Below are 11,240 nucleotides of genomic sequence, written 5' to 3'. Positions count from 1 at the left end.
AGTTGTAAAGTCATGAGATAAGCTGAGATTTTCCGTAAAATTCAGAAGATAAATTAATAAATAAGTTTTTTAAGAATGATGTTTGGGTTTTATACAAGGGAGCCGATCTTCCCACTCCCCTAACACTCCTTTTTGTTTTTTAATACTTTTTAAACAATTTTATTCTTTTTGTTCTCTCTTTCCTATTATACCCTACTCTACATTAATTTCATTTTTACTTCACTTATTATTATTATTTTTTTATATACTTAATTTTTCAACTTAAACTGCATTTTTAATTTTATTTATTTTTTTATAAATAATATAAAAGTGAAGTAAATTCAAAGTCAAAGTTTCAACAAACCCATAATGAACAGTTTCGCTGTTACAGTTTTTTGAGCAAGAGACAATTTTATTGTACGAAAACATTAAAATCCACCTTAGCGTCCTTCTTAAAACCATTTTTTTACTGGGCCATTACAAAATACACCACAGGAAACTACGCTGAGATGATTTATTATCATTAAAAGCATATCAGCAGGGTAATTTCGAATGTGTTTTTATTTTTTTTATTTTAATGTAATATTGGATATGGCATGAGTACTTTATGCTTGATTGCTTGATTTTTACACCAATTTTTTTTTCCCAATAACCTGTCATCATATCTTCTTCACTGATCATAGACAAAATATCAATTTTCGGTTATTATCAATACCATTACCTTGACATTACAAATTTTGAATTTTCAGCAATCTCATCCATATCAAAGATAATTTTCAGTAAAAAGAAATAATATAAAAGTGAAGTAAAAAGAAATTAATAGGGCAAGGGTAAAACAGGAAAGAGAAAAAAAAATTTATTAAAAAGTAATAAAAAAACAAAAGAGAGTGTAAATGAAGAAAAGATGAGTAGGAAAATCAACTCCTTTATATAAACCCAACAATTTCCTCCTTGCAGAGGAGTACTTACCCGTGGACAAACAGAGTATTCCCCAGTGCTCTAGTTTTACTCTTTTGATCAATTCTAAGTCTAGTCTTGAGAGTACAAATATATAATTGACTCGCCAAAGTCTTAAATTGAAGTGCTTCAATTTAGAATTATCGATTGTTAAATCCTAAGAGATGGATACATGTACAAAACTGCATGCACAAGAGCATGGGTCAAATTTGTCTTTAGAACATTGCAATTCTTGCAAGCCTCTATCGATAAGTTGTCAGTATTTCTATTTGTGTTTATTAATTTACCTTAATTTTAAATAAATTTTTTATTGTATTTTGATTATTACAATTTTATTGAGAATTATTATTATCTTTAAATTCATATTTTCTATTGTTATTCCAACATTCGAAAGTTTCACAATATACACTTCATTGACTCAATGTGGCTCCTGTCAAGGCTTCAGGGTAGTCTAATCATACAAACATTTCCCCCAATATACCTGAATCAAGATTAAATCAAATAAACATGATGAGTTTCAAAAGAGTGCTCAATAAAAACATACTCCCTCTCTATCAAAGCAAGTCCACTACCAAACGTTAGTGTTTAATGAGTACGACCGAAAAAAAAGAAGAAAAGCATCTAGTAAGACCCATTAATTCCTTCATCAATGTAACAGCAAAATTATAAGTACAATAGATTCTTATGTGCAAAGAAGTAGGGTTTGGAACTTAAACCAACACAAGCAATTTATAATGCTCATGAGATGTGGGGCATGACACTATATGAACTCGAAACCGAATGCCAAACAGGTCACCTGGGATCGTAATTTTTTTATCATACATAGGAGAACAACATCACCATTAAACCACACAGATGATCTCAGAGGATACTTGAACCAAAGACTATATATACAATTATCAATCAGCAGACTGCAAATGACAGTAAGAACTCCATAAAAAGAAAGTTATAAAGGCTTCCAAACAGTAAGCACCTCTTGAAACATTTCCATCATCAAGTCTCTGTCTGCATGCCTGAAAAAGTCGTTTACTTCGTCTCTAACATCGTATATTTTGCCAAAATCAAACAAGTACGTCAAGCATCCTTTCTTCAGCATATTCAGCTGGTACAACCAGGCCTCTTGCAATCTCGCAAGGACATTTGTGGAGTTAATATCTTCCAGAAGGCTTTCCTCACAGGCATCTTTTAGGTCTGCAATGTCATATTTGTTCGCCGCACCTAGAAGTGCCAACCGGTGCTTCCAGAAATTCTCTTGTTTAATGGTTCCATACAGGTAACTGAGAAGAGCCATACAAGATTCCAGGGACATGTCTTTTATGTGGATTGTGGAGGACTCTTTTTCCTTAAGGTCGTGATTGAACATGCTTTGGAACACAGGAGAAGTTGCAGAAAGAATTGCTTTGTGAGCTCTTAAAGTGCCTTCAGCAGTGTTGATAGTGACATCAGCATGGATGCCCTCATCAAGCATGCGAGAGAGGCATCGGAGAGTGCTTTGGGTTGATACGGATTGCATCAATCCATCAGCAGGCCATACAGGACTCGCCTCCCCACCCTGAGACCACTCTTAGAGGATGTAAGGACACATGGTTGCACTAAAATATAATTGTAAGAAATCAAGTCCTCAAGATATCACTACTTGTTACTTAATTCAAGATAAAGCAAAAAGAAAATAAAATCATTGAGTTGTAAATTATAACTTTTCACCATTTAATGAAGTTTTTGTGGCCCACAGTCCACTAGTGAGAGAGATAATCAGCAATAATTAAAATCCTTCTGTTCTAATACAAAAAATTCATAAAACACGCATACCCATACCCATATGTAAGTACCAGAAAGAATACTATGCAATGAAACTAACACAAAAAACACTATGTAATGGAACTCACATTTAAAGGGCATATCTTCAAGTCAAGAAACTCAACATCAATGATGAAGCGACCAAGGAAGGTGGAATCAACAGGCCAGACAAAGTCGTCACTTGTGCGAAGCAGTCTTTCATGAACTGTAACAAGAAGCAGAGAAGCATTACAGGAACAGAATTACTGCTCAGTGCATTCTCCTTAAAAAGAAAAAGAAATGGCTATCATATTGGAGACTTCCAAAACAAATATATGTAAGTTCAATATTTCCCATACGAACAAAAATCACCGAACTTTCAAGAGCAAAATGAACAATGGAAGACATTGATGATATATATTCAGCCTACCAGTTAGCCCTTCAATCGGAAAAGAAACAAACTTTAGCATTTCAAGTTGCATGTTATACAACTTTGAGCTGATGGGCACCAGACCAACTACGTATATTATACAACTTTGAACAATTTTAACCACATTTCTAAAAGTGATGCATTCAAACAACCATTGCCAACAATTATAAACCATAGCAAAAAATTTGAACTTGAAGTAAAAATCAAAGAAAGACATACCAGGAGAGATGTAGGGTCTGCGGCCAGGGCCGGAACTGGAGACTCTAAGAACAAAGCGAGCAAGAGGAGGCTGTTCTTTGGACACACGAGATGGCTCTGGAAACAAACGAATGTAGAGGTACCGATTCTTCTCTATAGAAAAATGCCTGATAACCAACAAAAAACACTCAATTTCAGAACCCGTATCAGCAAAGAAAACAAAGAAATCAAAGAAAAAGGAGAGTTGGGCAAAAATGGTTTTTGTGGGAAGGAAGTACCAATTCCAAATTCCGAGCTTGAAAGGATCGGACCTTTTGTAAGAGCAAGGCCCGAAATTCTCGATTCTCCATTGGGCAAGTCTTGAGATCGTCTCTACTTTTGAATCGGCCATTGTTTTGAGCTTTCTTTCTGACCAGCCTTTGAAGTTTTTGATGAAGCTCTTCTCTTACTCTCTGTGACTCCTGGCTGACTTGGTCTTTTGCTTTGTTGAGTGGTGGGTTGATTTGTTTACCTTAGACCTTCCTCACAAAGTTTTGTAGACAAAACTTTTTTCACGGCAATGCCAAGTGCGTGGAGTGATCAATTTCAAGTCAAACTACACCATTTGTTTTCTAAATTCCTTTTCTGGCTTCTTTTTTTTTTTTCTTTTATCTGATTCCTCAGAAGATTTTTACAGGATTATTTGCGGACATGATCATGGTGGCAAAGGTAGTAGTATGTTACTTCTTTGGGGACTCTTTTGTTGAAAGTAACCTTTTCTTTTCTTTTCTTTTCTTTTCTTTTTTGGATTTGTTGTGTACTTTGCATTATCAACCTTGCTGTGTAAGTAAAGGTGTTCACCAACCAAACGAGGAGGCCATAATGAAAAGTTTAAAGTGAGGAGGCTATTTGAAGAGGTCAATCTAACCCAGTGGCGGAGCCAGGATTTCATATTAGAGGGGGTCCTTCACAAAAAATTTAAAAATAATTCGAATAGGAGTCCTCAAGCGCTAAATAGGTTAATAAGTTAATAATATCATTTCATACTAATTAATAATTTATCCATCTATTACAATCATAATTGTCCTGAATTTCATATTTTAACATGGTTGAATATTAATCTCATCGTCTACACTATTAAAGACTCAAAATTTAACAATTTATACTTCAACAGAGAGAAGAAATACAAAAAATGTTCATAAATCCCAATATTAAGATACTGTTTGGGCCCAAATTCGGCACGCCCAAGACCAAAAGACAAGCCCATGATAAAATTGCCTGCCCAGCCCAGAGACTTGAGAAAAACAAGAAATAAGATCCAGACAGATTGGGCTTCACACCAAAAATGTTGGAAATAAAGCCTCAGCCCAAAGAAAGCCCAGATTTGGAAACTTTCGAAATGGGCTTCAAAGATCAGCCCGTAATTTTCAATAGATTCAAAACCAAGGGATCAAAGACACACCCACGTGATTGCATCAACTTTGGAAAAGTCAGCAATTCCAACTAAAGTTTAAAAATGTGAGAGGGACGTCTCTGAAACACTGCCAATTGAAGATCAAAAACCCATCTGTGTTCAAGATTTTGCTCCAAATCAATACACCATCTCCCAAGGAATTCACGGATCACGCTTTCTAAATTAGAACGGAAAACAGGGAACCACTCAGAAAATACAAAAGAAAAAGAGCCAAAACCGCCATAAAAAGCCCACACAGACGGTGGCGTTAGTTGAATTAGAAAGCTGCCACCCAGGAAACCAGGGAAGGAACTGTTTTTAGGAGGTGACTGCTCAGAACCTATCTGCCTTGATTGATAAGAAACCCTTCTTACTTTACATTATAGGAGATCTTTTTTGCCGCCCATTTGTTTAGGATTAAAAATGGCCTCCTTAGGAGGATCTCTTATAAAAGCGAAAGAAGGCAAAGAAACAAAAGGACTGAATTCATCAATCAATCAAAAAAAACAAACAAGAAAAAGCTCACTTGAATCCGAAGAGAAAAACAGCTTTAGATCAGAATTCCAAAGTTCAGATTTAGAAAATAAGTCTTCTGAAAACGAGATCCCTCTCGTTACAAATTTGGTTCAGCAAAAGCCAAGACAAACATAGTTTGAGTTTTCACAAATATGAAAACCTCAACAAATTTTACAGCATAGTTCCAGCTTGCTAAATCCTCGAGAATAGCCACTTCTGTCCCTTCAAACTGAAGAAGCTGCAGTTCTGCCCGCTCAAAAGTCTCCCAAGGCTTGAAGTAGATTGAAACTCTGCCAAAATTGAACTTTGGTATCGATTTACAGCTGAAGCCAAGCAGCTAAAGTTGTTGACAGCACAGTCCAGCACAGATGTACCCAGTCCAGCCCGGATCAGAAGTTTCTACCCAGGCAGAAATGGGATTCCAGCCATCTTTTTGTCTTTCTAGAGTTGATTTCTCCCTTCTTAATTTTGTAAAAGGCAGTTCTGCCTGAAACAGTCTACTTTATTATTATCTATTCTGGCCAGAACAACCATTTGATACTGAGATAAATTATGAAAGTCATCACCAGTCTGAGGCAAGAAAAGAACTTACTTGGGAGATATTCCTCACCTAAATTCACAATCATTTGTTTTAGAAGTCAGTAACTTGAGGCGTAAGTTATCCACTCTAAAAATAAGTCTGCTAGAATTTACATTGCCAGCAGTGGCACGCTCACACACCAAAGAAAGCTGACTTGTCGACCAACAAGTGGTCTCCAAGCCAGTGGGGAACTTCGCCCTTCCACCTCAGGAGTAAACACGCAAACGGGTGAACAGATACCCTACTTAGACATGTAAAATGGGGGAAAAGGGAATTCACAAAGCTTAAATTAATCAAAAGAGGAAGAGAAGGAGAAAAAAAAAAGAGTTTTTACTCCAAGAAGCAAACATATAAGTAAAAATATGAGAAAATAAAAAAATTGAGAGAGAGTCTGGGCCCACCCTGGTGCTTAGTTGGCTCCGCCACTGATCTCACCATCAACAAATGTAAAGAAACTATGGGACTTAAATATTTTAATGGTAGAATTGGCCTCATCAAATAGTCTCCTTACTTTAAACTCCTCATTATAGCCTCTGTCTACCCCAACTAAAATAAAACTGGAGAAAAGAGTGGGACATGACTAATAAAGAAGAAAGCAACAAAGAAAGGCCCAAAAAACTTTAACAAAGCCTCATTTTAATCATAAAGAAAAAGTTTAATCAGGGATGGTGCTTGGTGATATAGTTTTGAACGGGAGATGGTGAGAGATAATTTGTGTATAAAGTTGTGGTGGTGGGGAGAGAGCTTTTAACACAAGGAAACCAACGTGGCCAGTTTTATTTTCTTCCATTCGCAGTCAATTGGGTTTAAGCTGGGATTGGACTGGACTAAAATTGTCCAATTCTACCTCTTTACCCACGGCCCTATCCACAAACCATAGGCCCACGAACTTCTACTAGACCTGAGTGAGAGGCGGGTAAGTGCAAATAATTTTATTTTCACTTTTTTTTTTACAAATAACTATTTATAAATTACTTTTACAACGAGTCAATACATAACATAACATTAATAACAAAACTACACTACTATAATAAGAGTTAGCCACGATTAAGTATAGAACTTATTTCAAATATATATTATGATCGTCAACCATAACAGTTGAACTTAAAACTTCATTCAATAAAATCGAGATAAATACAACTAAATTTTTTTAATCAAGAAATATCATTAGATTAAAAGTTAATTGGTTCCCTTTTTTTTTTTTGGTTGCTCCTTTTCCAACTAATTGGTTCCACTTTAGTTGTTAAAAAAAGTTTTTTTTTTTTAAAAGGAAATTGTAGAGAATTTAAATAAATCAGCTGTGATTTATTTTCTCCCAATAAAGTTAAATAAATCAACTAACGTTTAAATCTTTTTTTTTTTTCCGGATCGTGCGATTAAAATGTTAGGTGAAAACGTGCCCAAAAAAAAAAAAATTTGACCGCAAGCCGTGCGCCACTCTAAATCAAAATCAACCGTCCTCTTCCGATTCAACTCTCTCCTCTCTCTCTCTCATAAAAATCCAGAAGCCACAGAATTTCATACATTAAACAACAATAGAGCTTTATCTTCTTCATCCAAACCCCAGATTCGCGCACACAACCAATCCCCGCAACCAAACACACACAGACATGGCTTCTTCTACCTTCAGCGGCGACGAAACCGCTCCTTTCTTCGGCTTCCTCGGAGCCGCCGCAGCTCTCGTCTTCTCCTGTAACTCCAATTTCTCAAACCCTTTCAATTTCAATTTTATTTTCTCAAAGATTCGATCTTTCTGATTCAAATGATTGCGATTGCACAGGCATGGGTGCGGCTTACGGCACAGCAAAGAGTGGGGTGGGTGTGGCCTCCATGGGAGTGATGCGGCCTGAGCTGGTGATGAAATCGATCGTGCCGGTGGTTATGGCTGGAGTGCTTGGGATCTATGGGCTCATCATAGCTGTTATTATTAGCACCGGGATTAACCCAAAGGCCAAATCTTATTACCTCTTTGATGGGTACGCGCACTTGTCCTCTGGCCTTGCTTGTGGTCTCGCCGGACTGTCCGCCGGAATGGCCATTGGGATAGTCGGTGACGCCGGTGTCCGGTAACCCTTTTACTCTTAGCTCTTGATTGCTTGTGGTTTCGTAGTTTTAACTGAGTTTGCTTTGTTGATCTTTTAGTCGTGATCATATTTGCTTCTGTAATAAGATGTCGTTTTTATTGGACCAGTGAATTAGTTCCCTATTGATTAGCATTGAATGGAAGAAATTAATGTTCGAAAGTGCCAACAGCAGTTTCAAATTACAAAACCGTTTTTTTTTTTTTTCCAGCATTTGGATGATGAAATAAACAAAATATTTGGACTGCTAGATGAATACCCAGGAAGCACTTGGGTTTACAATAAAAGTTTTCTACGAAAAGCACTATTAACAGAGATGCATTACCTTACAAGAAGGGGTGGATCTCTTATATGCCAATAGTTTGTCAAAGTTGGTGGTTCTTTGTATGTCTAATGTGGAATTCCGAGATGCTTTACTTATGTAGAAATGCATTTCCTATTGGGTATTGGGTTTATGCTTCAATACAACTTGGCTTTTATGTTCGGTTCCAAGGAAATAGGTGAAGCTAGTTTGGGCTAAATATGAGTATTACCTTTGCGTTTTAATTTTGTGTGCTTAAGTGTAAGACTGTCTGGTTAAAGGGTGTTCATCTTTTAAAAACTAGATGTGTTTTCTATATGATTCCAAACTTTGAGTTATAATCGTAATGCATCAAAAGACTCAAAACAATAACATGGACAGCAGCACATGCCGAAACTACAATAGGTTGAGCAGCTTTAGCCTGTTTGTTTTCTTGACAATTTTCTTGTTTTCAATAAAATGCTTGTTTAGATCTGTGTTTTCATAAGCCGGTTCCTTTCTAGTTAAGTTGATTTTACAGTTAGATCGTAGCTTCTTCTTTTTTTCCCTCTTCTCATGACATTTATTGTAGCTTTATTACCACTGTCTTTTTGCTCTATAACACATGTCAAGCAGGATGATATTTTCTCCATATTTTGTTTTGGATTGTTTTCAGGGCTAATGCACAGCAGCCAAAGCTCTTCGTTGGTATGATTCTTATCCTTATCTTCGCCGAAGCTCTTGCCTTGTATGGCCTCATTGTGGGGATCATCCTCTCATCCCGATCAGGGCAATCTCGCGCAGATTAAGGAAGTCAAGTTTGTTGCTCCTCTAGATTATTTGAAGAGGATATTATTATTATGCCTTTACAATGGTGTTGTCTCTATATAGCTTGGTTAATTTTAGTTAGAGTTATATTATTTGAGCTGCACGATGCCTGTAGTTATGAAGAAACAATTGTTTTGAATGTCAGTTTTCTCATGCTCCAAAATAAGGACAGATTAGTTAATGAAAACTTAACCTTGTTGAAGAGGATTGGTGTTTTTAAGATTTGTTGTGTTGTGAGTGGCTAATTGAGGTGAGAAGCTGTGCCTGTGTGTTTCTAAACGTTAGTTATTTGCGTAAAGATCTGAGTAGCAATGCTCTGATGAAGTTGAATGCTGATTTGTAATTTAAGCAATACCCGCCAAGACCAACCGTCATTTTATCAAAAAAGCTTATGAGACTCAATAACATGAAGTTGGATCTCACTTTGTCTTATTACTGTCGGATGTTGTGATGTTCTTGGTCGTGATCAATCCTGCTCTACGACCGCACTAGTTTTGTGTACATCAGATGCATTGGACCCGGCACCCGGCATCCGGCACCTGACACCCTATATGAATACTTGGTAGACTCACCAGAATAAATTCCGGGTCACGCATATAGTCTATAGATATAGATCGATCTCCTGAGTGTCGAATGCAGTGTGTTCCCTCTCCCAGTGTCTAAAAAATTCATCTTGATATCTCATCTCACTCCACCAAACAAATATGAACCCTTCTAGAAAGGCTTAAGCTCAGTAATGATTTTTTAAAAATAATTATAAAAAAACTATTATAGTTTTCCTTGTAAAAGGGCCTTTCATTCACAGTTTGGTCTGTATTCTTTAATAATTATATTAATGGTATATTTACTTATTTAGAATGAGGAAAGAAGTTAAAGATGGGGAAATCATAAATGGGAAGGGAAGGAATTGTATGGAATCAACTACTCACCCTAATTGATCTAAATTGATCTAATTTCTGAGTTTTTCGATATTAAATTACAAATGTGGAACTTACATATATGAAGCAAAAAGTTTGTAGCTTAGATCATTTACCAAGTCCTTATTTTGATTCCTTCATCTCTAATATCCGCTTGTATAAATAAAAGGGGAAAAAAAAATTTGATTTATCATGTTCAAACTGCGTGCCCACCATATGGAGAGTTGAGGCTTTTGGGGATTTGGTAAGACCAGAGAACAGACATATAGAGACGACACGCAGAAAAGGGGAATTGAAAAGATGGCAACACCAGCAGCTTCGTCCGCGGCAGAAGCTCCAAAGATTGTGTGGAACGAAGCCAAGCGAAGGTTCGAATCGGAGGACCAGAAGGCGTACATAGAGTATGTGCTCAGGGAAAATGGAAAAGTGATGGACTTGGTGCACACCTTCGTCCCATCTTCCAAGAGAGGCTTGGGCTTGGCTTCCCATCTCTGCGTCGCGGCCTTCAACCACGCCAAGTCCAATTCCATCTCTGTCATCCCCACCTGCTCTTACGTCTCTGTCAGTAAACTACCTTCTCTCTCTCTCTCTCTCTCTCTCTCTCTCTCTCTCTGGGTTTCTCTCAAAATTTGATCTTTATGGATTAACTTTGATTTTTATTTTTTTTGGGTTTTCTAATCTGATTCATTTCTGGGTCCTATTGGTGATTTTTGGCCCTGTTTGTTTCCATTCACTAAGACTTTTTTCTCCAGAACTGGAAATGGTTTGTTTCTGCCTTTTGTGTGTGCGTGCATGCTGTAGTTTGCCTCATTGGCCTATGAGACTGTTTTTATCTATTGTTCATTTTGATGATTAATTCATAGGGAAAACAAATGTTTTTCTGGAGACTGTTGAAAAAATACTCTCTGGTTTTGGGTCTTCTTCTCTTTTGTTTTCTATTTTGGGTTGACATAATTTCTTTGTTTTCTTTTTTCTGTGTTGGCAGGACACTTTTCTCCCGCGGAACCCTTCCTGGAATACTGTTTTGTACTCAGGACCAGGAGAGATGAAGTCTAGTATATGATTTACTGCAGTTATAGTTTAATGGGATTTAGTAAAATGCTTGTAAGCCTGTAGCTGGGTGTTCTATTTCAACTGGAAAAAAGTTTATTTGCTTTACTAATACGATATCATTTACAAATAAATATGCACCGTTGATGTTATGGTTAACGCTGATGTGAATACATAGCAACCGTTGAAATTAAATTGGGAAATATTACAGCATGA

The 11,240-nt window shown here is 36.7% G+C and overlaps 3 protein-coding genes across 3 annotated transcripts; 2 read left to right on the top strand and 1 right to left on the bottom strand.

Annotated features, from left to right (window-relative positions):
- Positions 1,545-4,235, bottom strand: LOC18793872 (BTB/POZ domain-containing protein At1g21780). Its single transcript, XM_007222612.2, has 4 exons — positions 3,619-4,235; positions 3,362-3,507; positions 2,823-2,938; positions 1,545-2,488 (listed from the first exon to the last, which is right to left on the bottom strand). The coding sequence occupies exons 1-4, from the start codon at positions 3,729-3,731 to the stop codon at positions 1,883-1,885; spliced, it is 981 nt and encodes a 326-aa protein (XP_007222674.1). The 5' UTR covers positions 3,732-4,235; the 3' UTR covers positions 1,545-1,882.
- On the top strand, positions 7,286-9,277 carry LOC18792269 (V-type proton ATPase 16 kDa proteolipid subunit). The gene is made up of 3 exons (XM_007227473.2): positions 7,286-7,560; positions 7,649-7,934; positions 8,906-9,277. Exons 1-3 carry the CDS (start codon positions 7,479-7,481, stop codon positions 9,036-9,038), a joined length of 501 nt encoding a protein of 166 aa, XP_007227535.1. The 5' UTR covers positions 7,286-7,478; the 3' UTR covers positions 9,039-9,277.
- LOC18789127 (acetyltransferase At1g77540) lies at positions 10,033-11,183 on the top strand. The gene is made up of 2 exons (XM_007225847.2): positions 10,033-10,535; positions 10,960-11,183. The coding sequence occupies exons 1-2, from the start codon at positions 10,275-10,277 to the stop codon at positions 11,035-11,037; spliced, it is 339 nt and encodes a 112-aa protein (XP_007225909.1). The 5' UTR covers positions 10,033-10,274; the 3' UTR covers positions 11,038-11,183.

Source organism: Prunus persica, chromosome G1 (genome assembly GCF_000346465.2).
Source record: "Prunus persica cultivar Lovell chromosome G1, Prunus_persica_NCBIv2, whole genome shotgun sequence".
NCBI classification, from domain to species: domain Eukaryota; kingdom Viridiplantae; phylum Streptophyta; class Magnoliopsida; order Rosales; family Rosaceae; genus Prunus; species Prunus persica.
The sequence above is the reverse complement of the archived record's forward strand: the minus strand, read 5'-3'. Positions and strand labels throughout refer to the sequence as shown.

Coding starts and splice junctions, on each gene's coding strand:
- LOC18793872 (XM_007222612.2), bottom strand. CDS start 3,731: ATGGCCGATTCAAAAGTAGAGACGATCTCAAGACTTGCCCAATGGAGA. Junction 3,508..3,618: donor AAGCTCGGAATTTGGAATTG/GTACTTCCTTCC, acceptor GTTGGTTATCAG/GCATTTTTCTATAGAGAAGA. Junction 2,489..2,822: donor TGAAGATATGCCCTTTAAAT/GTGAGTTCCATT, acceptor GAGTGGTCTCAG/GGTGGGGAGGCGAGTCCTGT.
- LOC18792269 (XM_007227473.2), top strand. CDS start 7,479: ATGGCTTCTTCTACCTTCAGCGGCGACGAAACCGCTCCTTTCTTCGGC. Junction 7,561..7,648: donor CGCAGCTCTCGTCTTCTCCT/GTAACTCCAATT, acceptor GCGATTGCACAG/GCATGGGTGCGGCTTACGGC. Junction 7,935..8,905: donor GTCGGTGACGCCGGTGTCCG/GTAACCCTTTTA, acceptor GATTGTTTTCAG/GGCTAATGCACAGCAGCCAA.
- LOC18789127 (XM_007225847.2), top strand. CDS start 10,275: ATGGCAACACCAGCAGCTTCGTCCGCGGCAGAAGCTCCAAAGATTGTG. Junction 10,536..10,959: donor CCACCTGCTCTTACGTCTCT/GTCAGTAAACTA, acceptor CTGTGTTGGCAG/GACACTTTTCTCCCGCGGAA.